Source organism: Rhagoletis pomonella, unplaced genomic scaffold (assembly GCF_013731165.1).
Source record: "Rhagoletis pomonella isolate Grant_MI unplaced genomic scaffold, Rhpom_1.0 Rhpom_scaffold_00012, whole genome shotgun sequence".
NCBI lineage: Eukaryota > Metazoa > Arthropoda > Insecta > Diptera > Tephritidae > Rhagoletis > Rhagoletis pomonella.
Genome location: NW_023458566.1, coordinates 18479397 through 18500078, shown reverse-complemented (window position 1 = coordinate 18500078; position 20682 = coordinate 18479397). Strand labels below are relative to the sequence as shown.

General features: G+C 39.3%; 1 protein-coding gene across 1 annotated transcript; it reads right to left on the bottom strand.

Annotated features, from left to right (window-relative positions):
* Positions 1-18295: 18295 nt before the first annotated feature.
* LOC118747474 (succinate--CoA ligase [ADP/GDP-forming] subunit alpha, mitochondrial-like) lies at positions 18296-19355 on the bottom strand. Its single transcript, XM_036481525.1, has one exon. It carries the CDS (start codon positions 19353-19355, stop codon positions 18354-18356), a length of 1002 nt encoding a protein of 333 aa, XP_036337418.1. The 3' UTR covers positions 18296-18353.
* Between the last annotated feature and the right edge of the window lie 1327 nt (positions 19356-20682).

Sequence of the window (20682 nt, the reverse complement as noted above, 5' to 3'; positions counted from 1 at the left end):
AAATTTGTTTAAATGATTGTAAAAACTTTACGTTTACATACCATTGGCTGTAGATGAGTTTGCAGACGTGCTTGCGGTTATTGTTTAGATTCCACAAGGTCCCAAGATGTTCAAATGATAACACAAATTTTTGTTTTGTATTACCAAGCTATGAAAAAGCGTCCGGGAAGTGCAGAATGGAAGCGTACTTCAACGAAAAAGCCACCAAACACATATCTATGTAAAGTAAACAAGCCCCCTGCTGCATCCTTTTTTCTATAGTTCCGAACTAGCTCTAAATTCGTCACCTTAGATATAGATTTCTAATGAAAAAAAGAGAAATAAAATAGTTTTTTTTTAAGTACCTCCTTTCGCTGATTTTGAACTGGTGGGGTTCTAGTTCCTATCGCAGTGGTTCGTTTTTGGCGATAAAGATCTAGTACGGCACTAGAAATTTGATTCTTTAGTTCGCCGTTTCCCTGCAGGGTATGTACATATGTATGTATATACATTAGAGTGGTCCAAAACAAAATTTTTCAAGATAGGGTGTGGGGCACCTTCCAAAATTTTTCCTCTTTTCGAAAGAGGTGCTGCTAACAAGCCTTGCGTTTCTAAGCAAACATTTAGGGGATGCTCGTGATGCTCATATTTTACTCCAGAAGTATTGTAAACAAATAATAATCCAGCAATTAGTTAAGTAACCTAATTTAAATTATCTAAAATATCATGGCAACAGTAACTTTTTATAAAAATCACCAATATTTTCTGCCAGATTCACAGCGATATAGTAGCGCATAGTAGGTCATCGAGCACCCTGTCATTCGTCATTCCACTTTCTGCGATACCCCCGCCCCCGTACGTCCCCGCTAACAGGCCATACATTTTATATCGACATCGCCAATGTCTATGCGCCATATAAAAGAAGGGGCATAATGATAGACCTGTAGAGCGTAGTTTTTGTTCGTCGACAGCGGGCTCTGCTATTCAATAGGCTGCCGAGCCCAAAATAGCATCTGTTGGTTATTCTTCACTTGATCTCCGAGCTGGCATTGGAATGTCTACTTCATAAACCTCTTGCATTCGTGATTCAGTCCTGACGAAAGAGTCACTCTAGTTCAAATCCACATAATGCACTTTCCTACAGGGTGTATACAAATATTTTTATACGAGTACACGCTGGTATGTTGACGCATTGGTTGAATAGGAATAGATATCAAAACAAAATAGAAGCGCAGAATGACTGTAAGCACAGCGAGAGACAAAAAATAGTAATGATGACATCAATAACAACAACACCTTAAACCACTTTACATCAATAAAGACGCTAGCTCCATAACTGAGATTATATGTAGATATCGAGCTTAGATTCTCCTTGACTTTTTAGTCCACCAATGGAGTTAGATCGCATGCGTTCACTATTAGGAAAATATTCTCTAAGTTAGCGGAGTGGCTCTGTGAATCATCACATCGCGCTCTCATCACCTGACATGTGGAATTCTGGAGAGTGGTTCCACTGCAGAGACCTCAAAAAACAATAAGCCAAACCGAAGTCGCTACTTTCCACATTAGTGACGACAATCGAGGCCATACTACTACCGTACTAAAGGTGAGAGAGGTGAGGTGGCTCCGTAAAGCGCACAAGGAAGAACAAGAATTTATCGCCATGAGTATTTTTACAGACTGGTGGCCTAAGGTGAAACCGGGCCTGTGAGGGAACAATATGTGTAGAGTAGGAGTTGCCCCGGTTTTTGGATTCCAAGCTACTTCAAGGCATCGAGGCATGGACCCTGAATTATCTGAGTGGTCAGCAGTAGTCTGTTATCTTTGGAAATCATACTGCTAAGTGTTTATTATTATCCAAGGGGCGCGCCGTTCATTAGACCGGCTAGTAACGACATTCAACAAGAACGAAGTTGATCGTAGAAATTAAAGCTTTTCATCTTTAAATTGGCAGTGAAAGTTATTACCACAGAACAGAGTCGCTTCTTGCCCCGAAAGGGAACGAAATTTGCTCAAACGGAGCGAGATGACGAGACCGGGCGGTTTGAGAGATGGCGAATTAACTAAAAATATTTTCGGTTGGGGCCAGGGTTTGCAAAATGTTTAGTAGTATTTGAAGCGCAAAATTGGGGAAAATTCGTCCGTTGTGTATAAAAATAAAATTAATTCACCAAAAAAACGCTTACAAATTACACAAAGTTATGTGTTTACGTATGTACGTACGTAGGTATGTAAAATAAATGACTTCGTCATTAACTCCGGCAAAATAGCAGCAGAAGTCAGAAGTCAGGGAGGCGAGGAAACTATGCAATTTGAAAGTTATTTGTGTCAATGACAAATAATTTTTATTGCTAAAACATTGCAAACACAATCAAATCGGCAAGCAACGGCGGCAACAAATTCAGCAACAACAACAACAGCAGTCATAAAAGCACAAAACCAAACTAGTAGTATCGTGTTTATGCATGTCTGAATGTATGAATCTAGTGGAATAGGCGAAACAAACACATTTGGAAAATCAACAAGAAAAACAAGCAAACAAAACGAAAGCCAGCCAGCCAGCCAGCCAGCCAATGCAATTGTTGCAGCGTTGTTGTTGTTTGCGCGCTGTGGTGTGGCAGCACCATTATTGCGCCAACGGACATGCCAAGCGCGCAGCATCGCTGGAAAAAACCTTGCTTGGAATGCGCTGCGGCCAATTTATTAACGACTGGTGGTTGGCGGAACGCAGAGACGGCGGGCGCAAGCCACAATGCAACTGGCGGCAAGCAAGCGGCTCGCAAAGCCGCCAACTTGTTCATTGAGCAGAGTGTTGCATGGCTGGCGAATTGTTAATGAATTTTTATTTGAGTGGTTTTCCACTCACTAAATTTTTTTGCGTTTGCGTTTCTATGATTTTTGTTTTTTGGTTTTTCCTTGGTATTTTTTTTTTCTTCTAAGTTTTTTGCTTCATGGAAACTTATTTTTAGCATTGAATTAAGCGAAACGATAATGAGCTTAATATATATGTACGTCCATTATAAATGAATGCATATAATTTTTATGGGAAATTACAAGCGCAGCAGCTACATACACACAGCACAGCTATTTATAGATTTTATAGGAATTTTTGATTTAATCGAAATGCTGCGGTCCCACATTTTTTATGTACGAAAGTTTTCCGGTCTCCCCATAATCAAAAGAAGAAACCATTGAAATAACATTTTGCTTTTGTTTGCTTGCATTTCGAAACTTTATTGGTTGGAAAACATTTTTGCTCGACTAGTCGATTAGCGTAATTGCTAATTTAAAAGTCGTAAAATGTAAAATTGAAATTTAATTGCTGCTTTTTGCTTTGGCACTCGGCCGCTCTAAAGCTCTTAGCTTTTTGTATTTATTTATAGCCTGTATGGGATTATCCGAATTTATGTTACGCATACGCACTGAACACCCCACACACACACACACACACACACACACAGCAAAGCGGAGTAGCGCGTAGAAAGCTAAGCATGCCGAGTGCGGGTGGGTGGGTGTATATACATACATCGCAAGTTTTTGAACTAATGAAATTCATTTTTAGTTGGTGATCAAAATGCTTTCGATTTCAGCGGATTCTTTGAATTTCAGTGCAGTGATTGATTTCTAAAATTCTCAAAAAAAAAAAAAATGTTTGCCTTCCTAATGCCTAATTCGTGCCAGCCCACCTTGTTTCAGTGTTCTCAAATATGAACTTATAATACATATATACATAAGTGTCTCGCATCGTCTTGTCGCGGCTAAATACGTCGTCACACATGCCGCCCATCAATCCCCCTACAGCTGCGTGACGTATCGTCCGTCTGGCATCGACGACCGAGGGCCAACTGCAATAACAAAGCGGAGGCAAGAGGAAGCAACAAAAATAGACAGGGTGACAAAGGTGGTGGCGCTGGGCAAAACACTATTTGAAGGTGCTCGTAACTTTCACAAAAATTTCTAAAAAGTTCGAACGAAATCTATCTGCGTACATACATACATACATATGCATACATATTTAAATGTATATTTTTAGCTGATGAATGAGACGATTTACAAAAAAAATTTTAAATGTCATTTGGTGCGCGTGAATTGATGGACTTGAATCGAATGCTGGTTTCTTAGGCAAAACCCTTTGCACTAAAGACTTGGAAACAAAATGTGAAGATATAACTGAATATTGAGAATTGTTGGTGTTTCGAAAACTACTCCCCCTTAAACCTGCTTGATTCGCTAATTAGTCCATATACTCAGCTAAGAGATTTAATTTTTTTTCGCTCACAGATAATAATTATTATTGAGTTATATTAAAAATTTTAAAAGACCACACAGTCGCAACCAACTGAAACTTTGTGCTGAGACTTAGTCCTTTTATTAGAGTGCCGATCTACCTCTGAAAAGGAAAAAGAGGTTTTTTGAATAATCATTATTTCTAAGGGAAAAAATAAAACTCAATCTGCCTTATCATGAGTTTCGCCCAAAAAAAAATTCACCCAAAAATTTTTCATCCGCCCATAGTAAATACATTGAAACGAATTGTGAAAAGTGAACCGGTTCGGGGAAAATGAAACCCATGATAATAGGCAATATGTAATGAATATCTTTGAGCAAAAAATTACAACCCTAATATTAGGCAATATTTGTAATTTTTATTGACTTGAAAAATAAAAAAGTATAGTTAAAATTGTTTTCCCACGTCTATAAAAAATAGATTTTTTTTAGGTTGAAATAAAAAAAATAAGGATTATTTTCCATCCCAACCACCAACAAATATATAAAAAATAAGGATGATTTTCCATACCTGGTTCTAACATCAGGACGTACACCGCCAACTGGAGGAAAAGTTCGGCCAAACAGCAACAAAAAGTGTAAGCGCCAAATTATTATTAAATTATTATATTTGTTAGAAGTGCTATAGAGATATTTGGAACCCTAGATGAAAACAATACAGTACAATGAAGGATGACAATGAGACTAACAGACTGGCAAGAAGGTTCAGAAATCTTCCTTGATATCGGACTGCATGTTATTAGAGAAAACTGTATGTTAATTGAGAAAACGGACACGGGCTATAACGGGCCTAAAAAAATTTAAAGCAAACTAGCAGGCCGGCGAAGTAGATTAATGTATGGAGTTCATACTGCCTCCTCCACGTGAGTTTGCTATAAAAGTGCCGTTTCTTTCAGTAACCCATCTGATGAAACCATCTTGTTGTTATTACGAAAGGTTAGAGATCAAGGATGCCCAGAACTAAGAAGTCGTCACTTTCCAGTAGCTGGAAAAGGAATCAGATGGAGGATAGCGCTGCTAGATTCTCAGTCTACGCGCATAGTTAAGGTGCTGCAAGTTGATTCCCAAACTGAGAAAAAAAAAATAAACCATATCGTCACCTAAAGCTGAAAAGATGCCAAGTCTATTTTTGGAAACTATTCAGGAGAGACAAAAAATCGATGTAGTTTGGCATTATCTGTCATTCAAAAACTAAATTCTGAAAAAAGTGGACTTCGACTGCTTCCTTCAAAGAGGTCCTATGTTTCGAATTTAGGTAGTACTCAGCCAAATGGCAATTCTCTTAGCATAGTTTGAAGGGCAATGGAGTCAATGATTACAAAGATGGCAGCTTCAATTTAGTGAGAGCTTTACTGAGAAAGTCTCACTGAAATTGGTTATTGAATTTCGAGCCATTGGTGAAGTAAGAGCAGGAGACTGCAAGTCCAGATCTAAGATTCTGGAGTAATGCAGATTTTATAAAGGATGATATTACGACAGAATTCTATATTTCATCCGGGGGATAACCAGCAGTAGTTTAAATTCCTAAATGTTAACCATGGGGGAAGTGTCCAGTTCCAAGGGAGATATCTATATATATATATATAATATATTTAGGATAAATGATCTGTACCGTTGGCCCGATTGTCAAAAATGAGATGTCTGCTTGGTCTGTAGATGTACAAAATGGTTTTAGTTTTTCGAAAAGAGTTGCCATCTTTTAAAAAATTGTATTCAAATTATTTAATAATCAAGGCCATCAAATCCGCACCGTTTATTCGATTTTCCAAAATGAGGAATCAAAAAAAAACCTTTGGACTGAAGATATGCAATAAGGTTTTGCTTTTTTAGAAAAGAGTTGCCACCTTTTTGAAAAAATTTTATTCAAATTATTAAAAAAAATAAAATAAATCAATTATTACAAACTGGGCATCAGTCGAATTGATTTTGAAAAGCTTTGTTTCTTAGCTGAACTATAGGAGGGTTGCCACCTGTTAAAAAAATCATATTAGGCAAGAGAAATATGTATCACCATATGGGTGACACACGAAAAGGGTTTCAGAAAGTAGTAGTTTGAAAATATATTGAAGGGCAGGGTTGCCACCTGCTTGAAATGTCGAATTTAGTTTACTTATTCACAAGTTATACGAAATACCAAAATATGGATGTTAAACGAAGGAGTCTTAAGAAATCTTTAGTTTGAAGGCTAAGAATATTTTTGAGGTGTTGGAAGAGAGTTGCCAGCTATTTAAAAAGTTAAATTCAAATTGTTCTATAAGTTAAATGAACTATTAAAATATGGGTATCAATCGAAGGGGTCTGAATTTTTTTTTATGAACTGCATTTAGCGGGGTTGCCACGTGTTTGAAAATTAAAATTCCACTTAATTCATTCAGTTAATTAAAAGATGTATCGCAGTTTCCGGCGAAGGAGAGTTAACCACGATTAAGCTTGAAAATACTTTTGAAGAGGGTGGCGCCCTCAATAGTTTTAGTTGACTAATTCAAAAAGTATATGAAATAAAAAAATATCGTAGTCAAACGAAAGAATGTTAAGAGATCTTTAGTTTGAACATTGCGAATGTTTGAAGACAGTTGTCACGTGTTTAAAAAGTTACATTCAAATTATTCAGTAAAGTGGATGAATTATTAAAAGATGGGTAGATATAAATCGAAATGGGTTTGAAAGGGATTCATTCATGACCTTTATTTAGGAGGGTTGCCAATTGTTCGAACATGTGTATCACAATGTCAGATGAAAGAGATTTAAGAAGATTTTGTTTTGAGAATACTTTTGAAAAGGAATTTCAAAAATGAGTAGTCAAATTAGAAGCCTTAGCCTGTAGATCTATCATAAAGTTTTATTTTTTTAATTAAGAACTTTTTTCATCAGTATAGTAGGGTGATTTGAAATTCGATGGAAATAAAAACAAGCACTATGCGAGACTGCTCTTCCACTCAGTAACGGCTGCACGCTTTTCATGAAATGTGGCAATCGGCGGGTCTCTTATAACTCTAACTAAAATTTGGAATATTTTTTAAGTTTTTGAAATGCAATATTTTTGGCGTATTAATGCCATGCGGGTTCACTAGTTTTTATCTATTTATTGCTTCTTGCTTGCAAAATCATAGAATAAGTTCATCATCTAGGGTCAGGTACAAAAACGACTCTCTCCGAGTAATAAACATGACACCGTTCGAAGAGTTGCCGTGCATACGAAACAAAAACAAAAATAAATTAAATGGTTTGAATATGATGTTTGTGGAATATCAATGTGCTTGGTATGTGGTCGCCCCTATTCGGGTCTCCACCTTGTGCGTGTTGATTTTCATTAATAAAATTAAATTTTTCTATTCCACGCTTGATTAAAACGCACTAGGAATGTTGTATAAGAAGAAATCCCCCTCCGCCCTGCAAACGCAAGACGGCACGTAGTCGCATCTACATTTGTACACAAAAAAAAAAAATGATGAAGAAAAAACTTTGCGTTTCAATATAGACGACAGGGGGCCATTTGAGGCGAGAAACCCTCCCACTAATCAATACATATATACATACATACATACATATGTACATACGCGCTGCTCTCACACTCTGCATGGTGGCAGCGCGCCTCTATTGTGACTACTGACTTAGCTTCCGCTTCTCCTTACTCACTTTCACGCTATGAGCTATGAAAATACTTTATTCTTGTCATCAGTTTAGAAATAAATCATGTTACGCGGCGAAGCGTTGCGTGGCCTTATTTAGTGTTTTTCATGCTGCTAAACGTCAACTCATTCCCGCCGCCGCCCACGCGCTTTCTTTAAGCATGAACCTACTAACACGGCGTGGAAGTGTAGCTTCCACCACCGAAATCCCCCATCGCTTGGCAATTGCGCTTATGCTAATGCCGCCACATACATACTTAATTTGGCTCACATTCATCATTTCGGCGGCGGTGATACGTTCCAGCCACCTTCACTTACAATTAGTTGCTGACAATCAAATAAATGCGGACGAGCAGCTGGACAAATCCACGCAGAAACTCGAAGAAGTTGCTTTGGGCATAGCGCGCAGCGGGAGCTTTGGTAGTTGTAGTTCAGTGGGGTATAGATAATATCTATGTAGGTTTTCCATTAAGGAAACGAAGTATTCAAACTCCGCTAGAGTGGCGAGTGCAATTTGGGTTCTTCGATGGGACGTTTCATACTAAGACATTTGGCTCAGATCTTTCCTTGTTATGGCATATTTTCTTTTTTTTTTCCTAAGTTGCAAAGTGGTGACCGCTAATTCATATTTCTAAAAAAAATCTAAAATTTTTAGAAAACCGGGAATGAAATTAAAAAATTTTGAAAATGATTTATGTTTCTAGATATATGTATGCATGCCTAAAATAAATAAATTAATCTGTCTCACACTAACTGGGTCAACAATTATGCAATGAACAACTCTGGCAACACTCAGTACACTGAAAAATATTAAAATACATTGTATTTCTATTAGAAATCGAATTTATTTTTTATTTAGTAATGATCATAAATGAAAATTGCAGAACAATAATTAACTGAACACACAAAGTACACGCAGATACCCACCAGAAAATTTTTGTTGCCGGAAATAAGAATAAATATCGCCATCGTATCGATTTCTTATTACCAGTCGCTCTAAAACGTCCGTCGAAGGCAACTCGCCTGGTCGAGTTGTTTTCTAATTGCTACAGGTGATATTTAAGCATTAATTATTTGAAACAATTTTGTTCTTTTTAAAATTTCACTAATTTTTGAATACAAAATTATAATTTAAAAACGAAATTAATTATATCCCTTTTCCTATTTTTTCCCCTGTTCTACTTTTGGCGTAAATTAGATGCTTTTGGGGAACCTGTTGACGCAAAATTCATCAGTTTGGGAATAATATTAATGATATATGTCTAAAAAGACACGAAGGCCGATGTCTCACCACGGCGAGTCGCCAATTCGTTGACATTGACGATTGTTGCCTATTTCTAATGTTTTGCATGGTGGGATGTATCTACGTACAATCATACATATGTCTAAGTACAAATACCCTGCGAGAAATCGAAATGGGAATTTCGCATACAGTTCCTTTAAAATGAAAAAGAAATCCTTATAAATTCTCCATTAACTCTTCTATGATTGCTGTAGGATTAGATCCATTGTTTATTTTCTAGATTGAAAATATTTTGAGTTGGATAAGGATCAATGACTCAAAGGGAAGAAAGGAAAACGGACACACGAGGTGGCGTTACATCTCCTCTGAATTTCTGCTTAACGGTTCTTGCGCACGTCAGTGAAATCCTACAAGGTCTCTATTGTTGACAGAGTTGTTCGCAACTTTGAAATTAACTTTCCTGACAGAAGTGCCTAGACACTTAATATTTACCTAAGCGACCACTCCTCCGATAACTTAAACAGCTAAGCGATGGTACAGGATAGTACAAGAGCATGAGAGGACCGGTCTAAGGGACCACAAAGCGTCTCTGTGATTTTCTGGGAACTCTTAACACATCCAACCTAACCTATGCCCTACCCATGGAGTAACAATTGCCACGGTATGTTAATTTAGAAATTACTTTCGAAATTCATTTGCAGCAAGCTTTTTCCAATGATAGGCGAGAAGAACTCGCGGCGTTAATATCCAGCAGATTTTCGGGCTGTGCAGCGAAATCTCAGCCTTCGCACTGTACGAATGTTGCTGGCAAGGAGGAGAGGGTCGTCTCCAAGCCTACTTCAAGACATCGGATCCCAACTTTTAAAAGCCATTGTACATACAATTGGGATTCGAATGGAATATTCGAAATTTTTCCATTTCGTTTTTGTTTTTTATTGCAAAATCTAAAATCTAAATCTTTTTTTCAATCTCCGTTAGAAAGTTCGTTGATTAAAATTCGAACTATTCCTCGCGGGATGCTAAATAAAAAGAAAGTTGTTTACGTGCGATCGCCAAACGTTTGGCACCAATTTGACGTGGTGTGTATGTAGACTATGATTACTTGGTATTGCAGCTATCGCTCATATTCATTCACTCGATCGTGCAAGGGAAAATGACAAGAAAATGTAAAAAAAAACAAAACAAACAAATATTCGTATCGTCATCCGCATACCGCAACTTGAATTGTTTTTCAATATTTTAAATATACATATAACTTGGAAGTGAAGAACCCACGCACGCAATGTGTTGCATTTGTTGTTGCTTAAAGCTGTGAGTCATTGCTTGTTTTTGTTCGCTGCTCATCATTTAGCTTTAGCCTTCAGCTGCATAACTTTGTTTTGGTGACTAACAGCCCTATTCCGCTACACTGACAAAACTCACCGCGATGACAATTGATATAAAAATGACAACTGCAGCTTTTCGGTATTCGCAGCAAAATTCAAAAGCTCGAATCATGCCAATTGTCATTTTTATTGTCATGACCTTTTGGGTAGGTGACAAGGCAAAAACATATGTTTGTGTTGGTTTAAAAAGTGTGACGATTTAATAAATTTGTGGAAAAAATACAAAAATCAACTAATTTCATTGGCAGAACAAATTTTAGTTATTTGCGCAGCCGTGCTTGTGGAAGACGAGCAGCTCCGGATGCTCCCTACAAAACTGCACATAAAATTGCAGCTGCTCCTGCGTCGTCCGGTCATATTTTGCACGTCTAAAATGTTTATAAATGTTATAGATATACGAATTTATCTATTTCACACTGGTGTTGCACCGCTCATATTTTTTGAAAATAATAGCGTTGACCAGCTGTTTCTACAACAATGAACTTTTCACCATGCATGGTAAGTTGACAAAAGCTTTTCGCTTGTCATTTTTTGTTAGGAATAGCAACGTGCAACGACGATGACAAAATCACGACAATGAAGGATGATCAATTGTCATTATATTGCAAAACCGGAATAGGGCTGTAAATATGTAGTACTTCTTATGTGATTATTTTGAGGTTCATAAATTTCGGCTAACAATAACGTCATATATTACGTCAGGCATTATTCGAAACTGATTATACAAATCTTTCGTCAAATCGAAAATTCGAATGTTTTGTGTGTACATAAAAGAAATATTTCGCGCTCAGTTCAAAATTATCCATCTGCTGTAATTTATTGCGGAAAGCCGCGAAAATGTTGCAACACTGATTGCGAAGTGTGACTACTTCAACGAAAGCAACCGCCGCCACCACCCTCCTGTCAGTGTATTTTTCGTGCCATTTGTGCCTACAAATACACACACACACACATTCGCATACACATTCCGCATACATATTTGCATGTCATTTGGTTGCACACTCGCATGTGGCATTGTGGCATTGTGGCATTGCGGTGCTGCCTGAGTTATTAATTAGGAATGCGGAAGCGTTTAGATGGAATTTGCATCGTTGTTGATGCCTCCCGATTGTTGTTATTATTGCACAGCTGTTATTGTTGTTCCTCGTGTGGTGTTTGTTTTTTTTTTTTATCCGCACGCACAAAGGCATATACATATATACATACAGTCACCGCAATTGTCACGGCGGTGCGAAATAACTCGCTGCCCGAATGTTCCTCATTTCATTTTCCCCACAACCAGTAAATTTGTGACTGATGACCATTTTAGCTTTGAAAGAGGCAGTGAGCGATGTGTACATTCGTGGTCCTATTAATGTTTTGAGTTATAGGCTTAAATCAACTATCATAATTTGTTTTATATATATTTGCTTTTGGGCTCACGGTATAGAAATTAAATTCCAGAAGAAAATTGCAGCGATTTACTAAAACAGTTTGTCACACTTAAGACAAGCAATAAACGAATTTCACCATTGTAAAACCACACACTTGTGCAAACCTTTAGAAACCTGGCAGTGTTGATGGAACTCTGTAAATGATGCAGAAAGAGGCTGCTGTACGATGAAGCCCTCTGCACTAATGGTTAGCCAAGGTGTTATCTACCCTCCCCTCAACGACAAACAATACGTATGTATATGTATGCTCATTTCGTGATCTGGTTTTGAGTGGGCCATATACGCGGTATTTCGCTACAACCATGACACCTCCACCGTGCTTGGGCAAATTTTGAAAATTCTACTTTAGACTTCCATGAGCTAGGCTCCCATTTAGTGCAGATCCGTGGTCTCATTACCGAATACATACATGCATATATGCCTATGCTCTGGGATTAATATTGGTGTCATTTCGAATTAATTCGAAATTGATGCCAGCTGCCTCCTAAAGTCCTCCACTGGTGGCTAACTAAACGAAGCAGAAGAGAGCTCCTGAATTACCATCTGGTTCTAAGAAAATCCTTACTTCCAACGTCACCGCTTGACAAATGCTTAAGTAGATCAGTTGGCAAAAAAGGTAGCTGTAAGGTTTATGAAAGCTCCAGGTTATTGGTATCATATACTTCATTGGTAGAGCTTTTACATCTGTGCTTGACGAGCCACATTCCTCCTTACAAATCTTACTAGCTTTACTAATCTTAGATACATGTGCGCATCTAGCTTGTCTTGCAGCCTTCTTCATTTCACTAGCTTTGCTTATCTAGCCAGCGAACACACTCCGGGGGCTCTGTTCCCCGCGGTACCATGTTAAAGTCTTTGGTATGACTTTCGAAAGCCGTAGCCTCTTCTACCAATTGAGCCTACAAACCAACTCAGGATTGGAAGTCTTTGACTGGAGTGGCCTGGGATTGTCACATCCGTAGCTTCGCTTACGCGGAGCCCCACTGGGCCTTTCAATAATGGCAGTAGATGATCTACAATTTGTACTACAACGGTGTGCTCGTTAAAACACATGCTTGGATGATTTTCCAAATTTTGTACTTTATTTTCACCAGCATTAGGTGAATTCTTTATTAGAAGCGAAACAATTTTCTTTAGATTGCTTCATAGCAATTGCATTAGCTTTATGCTTTTCCGTTTAAGAGTGCTTTATAAGGTCAGACTTTCCGCTGTTCAGTATTTTCCCGCACGCAATGCACAGGCACTTATATTCGGCTTCTGCGCAACATTTTAGCCATCCTGTAAAATCGTTGTCTTTCAGCCAATTCTCATTAAATTTTTGTTTCCATTACTTGTTTAATATCACTTTCGGCTGACAATCAATGTTTGTCTCTTTGCCGTGGGGATTGTCCTTAAAAGGTGACATGAGGGCCCTTAGGGGCTTCCATGTCAGTATGAACTAAGAGGGTGGTTCCGCATAGGAACCTATGTAAGACATGAGCTTACACAGTTTCCTATGTTGATATTACCGTACCAACACATCCTGGGGGTTCCGCGTTTGCGGGGCTTCGGGTGTCACAATCCCGGGTACCCCCGTTAAAGGCTACTGAGTCGGTCGGAGCCTCAATTGGCAGAAAAGTCTACGACTTTCGAGGTCTTACCAGAGACTTAAAACCTGCGACCGCGGGCGAACAGATGCCCCTGGAGTGTGTTCGTTGGCTAGATAAGCAAACCTAGTGAGCCGAACAAGAGCAAAAGACAGGCCAAATGCACATGTAAGATCGTACAGCTGGTGAGATTTGTAGGGAAGAATGTGGCTCGTCAAGCAACTCGAGCCGATGTAGAAAACCGGAAAAGAAGCAACAATCCATGCCTATTATTCACCCGGGCTGGAAATTGCTCCCCAGTAAGGCTAGTAAGACCTGCGAGATTAGCGAGACGAGCAGAATGAATGAGGTGAGTTAAGCGACTCAAACTAAGGTTTAAAGCCGATTTTCACTCCGGATCGGACAGCCTGGGGTGGAATGAGATCAGTAAGTCTTGTGAGAGGAACGAAACGTGGTGGATGATATTGGACGTTGTTATGGGTAGCAAAACGCGGAAGCTGTTCTCCGGTTAGGGAGACATTGTTGGAGGTCTGATGAATGTGGCTCGTCAAGCACCTCGCTGTGGTTTAATACCTAAATGCGGGTAGAACTCGCAGGAATTCAATGTGGCGCTGCGTTCAAACCGGGTGCCGCGACTCAAAGAACGGCAAAGATTTTAGATAGGTTTCGGCTTTACCAATGTGGTAAGTGTGTCCGACCCACACTGCCTTTGGGACTGAAATGCTTATTATTATTAAAACGTTAATACATACGTTATACGTTACACACATATGTATGTTGCAAAACATAATTATTCACAATAAAAATTGACAAATAAATAGTTTGCGATGAGTCCGCCGGATCCTATGCAATGGATCCATTTCATGTATGGAATTTTTAATAACAACCACGCTGTCAAGCTTAAATAGCGGCGTATCAGCTGCACTTGATAGTAGTAGGTTGAATAAGGAGATGGATTAGCAACAAGAGCTTACGGGGTGCGCATAGCTCGGTGGTAAGCGCTTCTGACTTTGCACATCGATGATCGATGGGTTCGATCCCTGCTGAAAGGCTAGAAAGAGAAATCTGATGAGGAGATTAAGCTTTGTTGTTTTTTTCCATTTTGCCTAACAAACGAATTGTGGTATAAATACGGTGACCATCCGTTCTGTTTTTTGCAGGACCGTACTGTTTTTCAAAAGCCGGTCCTGCGTAGTTTTTCAAACTAAAAAACCTGAAAATGTACTGATTTTTTCCAAGTGTCCTGCATATGTCCCGCATTTTATTCGTTATTTTAAAATTATCGTTATTTAAAATTATTTTGGTACTTTTCGTAGCTTTTCTTCATTATCTCATGAAAAAATCTCCCAATCAACGTAAGCAACTTAGAGCTCGAAGGGTATTGATGTGCCTCTTACCAAAAGATATAACTTGTGGCGACTTCAATGAAAATTATTAGTGCTAGAGGTGACCATTTGCATTTTGTCGTCAAAGTCGAAAAAAGTGAGACTTTCAGTCAAATACGCAGTTTCATTTGATTATTTGTTTCATTATTTTAAAAATTTTATAAAGAAAATATATCATTACAGTAAATTTTAAGCCAAAGATAATGAAAATTGGATTAGAAATGTAGATGCTATGGAGCGCAATCTGCACAAATTATATATTTTTGTAAAGGGCACTTTGTAACTCGTCGTTTACGTCCATTCATGACGTCGATTTTTGACAAATAACTGCGAAAAGTACCAAAAAAAAACAAAAAAAAAAAGAAGGGTATTGTTTTCGTTTTGAACGACTCAATATTTGCCTATAATCTTTTAAAGATTTTCGCTTTTCGTGTGAGCTATTGTAATTATAATATGTTTTACTATATTTTTATAAATATTCATGTAAAAAAGATTAATATCAATGAAGAAAACGTGATTTATTTTTAAACTTTAAAATGTATTAAGAATTTAGAATCATAAATACTCTTTTGATATTTTTATACTACGTAATATATGTAGGCATATTTTTGAAAAATTGTCCTTCATTTTGAATCCATATTTATGGTCACCGTAGGTATAAAGCTCAATAATATTAGTTGCGATCCCGTACGAGTCCGGACTAGTCAGAAACAGTCAGAATCAGTCAGATTTTACTGGAAATCGATCCCGTACTTGGTTCTCTGACTATTGAGAGGACAAAAAAGAGAGTAAATACGGTTCCCTCTCTGTCAGAAGTTAGCAGTTTTAGTCCGAGAATTTTTTGCTGGTAAATTCTGGTAAATGTGTCAAACGATCAGCTGTAGTGTGTTTGTCAACCAAATTGTAAACAAGAGAAAAGTGCACTCTGCTAATTCATGTTGAAAAGTATTTAATTACTTGTTTAAGTGGATTCTAATGAATTTGAAAGTATTTTGGGTTATTTACATGTGTGAGCTGAGTGTGTTTACATACAAAATAAGCAAAAATTGACAACCAAAATTTGGAGGTTATGTTGAAGTTGACAGAAGTTACCATTTTTTACTAGAAAGCGATCCCGTACTTTTCAATGTTACTCTCTCGCTCTGAGCGAATTTCTATTTTTTGACAGTTTTACTAGTCCGAGTCCGAGGAATACGGGATTGCACCTATTATTATTCACATTTCAAAAATTCCCTACAATTTAAGGTATGCATTCATATGTATTCATATAAAATCTGTCCTTTTTCCCTACACACGCATTTTTACAAACTAAAACCCCTATATATAGTGAATTTTCCCTACATGTGGCATCACTGACCTGAACACTATAATGCAGCAATGTTGCTCCTACTCCTTTCAGTTAGTTGATCCTTTTGATCAAAGCAAATCCATTTGCCTTACAACTACAACAATAATTGAAATAAAAGAAGCAGCTGCCATTTACCTTCGTTTGTCAATTTACCACGCGTTAGAGGTGTAGGAGCAGATGCACCTTAATAGGGCTGCAACAATACCTTAAACAGCGCGACGGCAACCAGCCAGCTGCCTCAACTTTTGTGCGTCCCCTGCAGGCAGTGAGCATACATTTGTATTGCAGGTAATTACTTGTTGAACGCGTGCTGCTGATGTGACCGACCACCTGCTCTGCTGTTTGTTTTTGTTTTTGTTTTTTTTTTTTTGCTTATTTTTTGAACAGCTTTAACCTTTAGTTCTTCTGTGCTGCTACCTTTTACGCCTGTTTGAGCATTGCCTGGAACACCTTGACCTGCCTAAACACACCATACCGCCACTGAAGCTACACAACTGCGCACAGTTCCTTAATCCTCCTCGCTTCCCGTTCTTCAGAGCCAAGCCAGCAAAGATGGAAATGTAAACAAAATGCGAATGCAATGCGCGGGTAACATCTGTTGCAAGTAAATATTAATTACGAGGAGCTACGATAATGCGGAATGGAAAGAAACACAAATAGGGGAATGTCCTGCGAATGAATGTGCACATTTGCTGTCAGATCACACAAAGCGTCCTAAGCTATCACCTGTTGAGTGCAACAGCAGCACATCCACCTTTTGCTTACCTGAAATGCAGTACTTAGGTAGAGGTAGCAAAGAAAAATGTTTGTCATTGTGAAATACAGTCGTCATTCCATCACCTGCCGCTGGTCTTATTCCAGAGGACACCACACATACACACACACATACATTTTCGGCCAGGACAATATATTGCTGGATGATAACAAAAGCCATACAACTGGATGGGTTTTAAGACATTACATTAACATAAAGTGAGTAGCTATGCCTCAGTTAAACAATTCTTCTGTTCAATTTATAATCCTGTAGAATAGTACAGTTGCATCTGTTTAGGAGTAAGTTTTCTAACTTCTTAACAACATACTGACATATATAGGCATATGGCAGTCCTTATATACGATACCTTTGAAGCCCTGGAATCGAACACTAAACTACATTCATACATCTGCAAGAAGGCTTTCACAACACCGAAGCAAACTAGTAGTATTCAACTATTAGCAAGCGTTCTTAAACCCGGTAGGTAGGTAGACTATCCAGCTAGCAAAATTGCCACAAATCTGTTAGATATCCGTCAGATTCGTCTTTATGATTTTGGCCAATATCGGTCAGAGAAGTGTGTGGAGAGGTTGACAGGAAGTCTAACCGATACGACGTGGGAAATTCTGACTTAATTACCGACGATTCTGACGGATATCTAACAGATGTCTGACCAAATAATCATGGAAAATAAGAATTATCAGACGTGTATGCCCGAAATCGGACATAATTCGATCAGACATATCACAGCCGGGTATGTATGTACTATGACTCGAAACGCTTTTCAGCTTGATGTCGATAGGTGGAATATAGAATTGTGGCCAATGCCGCTTTGCGCGTATAAGACGTCGTGGCAGAAAAGATTCGGTGTAAACCGGCTGTTATCATAGCAACGCGCCAAAGATGGAAATATGTAGCACTAAGTCCAATTTATTGGAAGCGCATCGCGGTGTTGTTGCCTATTGTAAGTAGTCGGCAACAATTCCTCATTAGCACTTCTACGCCAATCACGGAAACGCTAGCACAGCTGGCGAAATACATACGTAAATATTTTTGTTTTTGAGCTTCAATATTGCTATTTAAGTAATTCACACTAACTCAATAATAAACTTGTTTTTGTAGCTGATCAGCCAAAACTGCTATTATTAACCGTTTTATGCTAATCTGATTTTAAAGACAAACAAATTACATTCCGTTTGAAATCTCGCTCAAGGCTTCATAATTTACAAAAATTATATGTATATTACGAAAATTTATATTTCCTTCCAACAATAACACTACAAATACTCCCTTTTCCGCGCATAACACTCGACTATCTGCGCCATTAGATCAAATTCCGGCATTTCATCTCCTCCGACAACAAATATCCTAGCTTCGTAGGGCTCTCCGATACTATAACATCCGCCTTCTCCAGCGCCTTGACCTTGTCGATGGCCTTACCCTTGCCACCCGAAATAATAGCGCCAGCATGACCCATACGCCTGCCCGGTGGTGCTGTACGACCTGCTATAAAGGCCACAACTGGTTTGGCATTATCGCCCGTATTGTGTTCAATCAAGTATTCGGCCGCATCTTCCTCGGCGCTTCCACCGATTTCGCCTATCAACACAATGCCCTTTGTCTCGGGATCCTTCAGAAAGACATCGAGGCAATCAATGAAGTTGGTGCCGTTGAAGGGGTCACCGCCTATACCCACACACAGCGTTTGGCCCATGCCGTACTTCGTTGTCTGATTGACGGCCTCGTATGTCAATGTGCCCGAACGCGAGACCACGCCCACACAGCCGCGCTTGTGTATGTCGCCAGGCATGATGCCGATCTTGCACAACTCCGGCGCTATGATGCCCGGGCAATTGGGTCCCACGATGCGGCTTTTCTCCTGCTGCATCAGCGCGTCCTTCACGCACACCATATCATGCTGAGGTATGCCCTCGGTGATGACCACAATGAGTGGAATTTCGGCCTTCATCGCTTCGTCGATCGCCTTTTTGGCACCCGGCGCAGGCACATACAGTACTGTCGCATGAGGATTCAATTCCTTTTTGGCCTCCTCGACGGTGGCAAAGACGGGCTTGTCGAGATGCTTGGTGCCGCCTTTCTTCGGCGAAATGCCGCCAACCAATTTCGTGCCATATTTAATGGCTTCTTGACAGTGAAATGTGGCCTGTTTGCCAGTGAAGCCCTGACATATTACAGTTGAATCGCCGGTTAGCTTGAGGTTCACGCGAGTCTTGGTGTAGTCTGCCCGTTGGCGAAGCGCATTGCGCAGAAGGTTGCTGTGCTGCGACAACAATGCTACGCGAAGTATCGAAGAGGCTATGCTCATTTTGAGTTAACCCAAAGACAATACAAATTTGACGAACTTATTTTAGCAAATGTATGTAAATAAACTTAAAAATCAAAAAAAATAAATAAATGAGAATGACAGTAAAATTTTTGATGACGACAATCTTCAACGGTGCAAGTGTTTATAAGATCGGGTTTCGGTTTGTGCCATGGGTTCGGGCAGTAAACTAATGCGGATCCCTTTCTTCATTGAAGTCGAATGTTTCGTGATTCTATAAACGGATACAACTCGCATGATGAGCTGAGTTCGGCATTGGTGTGTATTATTGCAGAAATCCGGACGCCATAGCTCATTTCAGCTCCTCACTTCTTTGCAACGAATTTCAATAAGTCCCAGCTCATCGACCTATGTGTGGATGTGTGTTTGTAAACTCGTCCTCAACTGATTCGCCTCGAATTCCAAATTCCAGCAAAAGCTTCAAACCTCTGACAACCAACTTGCCATGAGTGACGTGAATGCATAGAAGTGGAAACGCCATGACATTCCTTGGTACTATGCCATTGACGTAATGCGTATCCGGTCATTGCATTGCAGCGAGTATGTATGTATTTTGGCGCGCTGAATTAAGTTCTGGCGCGCAATGACGCGCCAGTTCAGTGACACTACAGCGCTCGCATAAGACGCCAATGAAAGTTTGCCATACGTTGATTTTGCGCAGTAAATGCATCTGCTAACCGATGGGCAAATGCCGCATTCCGATCGGCACCGTCACCCCCGCAAGGCACACACACACAGCCGGTGGGTGCCATAATAAGAAGGGAGCAGTAAAAAGCGCTCACAAGTGCGGCTACTTATGTACATACATATTTAGTCGTAATTCACACAAGTCTCATTCTGCATTACGAAAAAGCAAAACAATCCAGATAGCGAAGCAAATAAAGCAAACAAAGCTGTGGAACAACAAAGGCGCTTGAAAGGGAGCAGCCGCACGATTCATCGAATAATTTTTAATGCGCCCCACAAAAGACCACTAACAACAACAACAATAATAGTGGGGCCGGGAAAGGAGGACAAGCGGCGCGCACATACACACATTTTAAAGAGAAATATCCAACACTGCGCTGAGCAATCAAAACAAAATGTCAGAGAAACAAAAACAAAGCAAAGACGAAACGGAGTAACAAAAGTCCGCAAAAAAATTCGAAAAATGCTACAGGTTATTGACACCGGCCAACACGCGAACGTAGTACGCGATATGTATGTATATGGAAGGGACAGCGTAACGCAAAAGTTTCGGTCAGGAGGGGCGCGGGGGGAGCGTTAGGCGGTGGTATGGCAGCTAAGACAGATAGTCGAACTGCCGGTC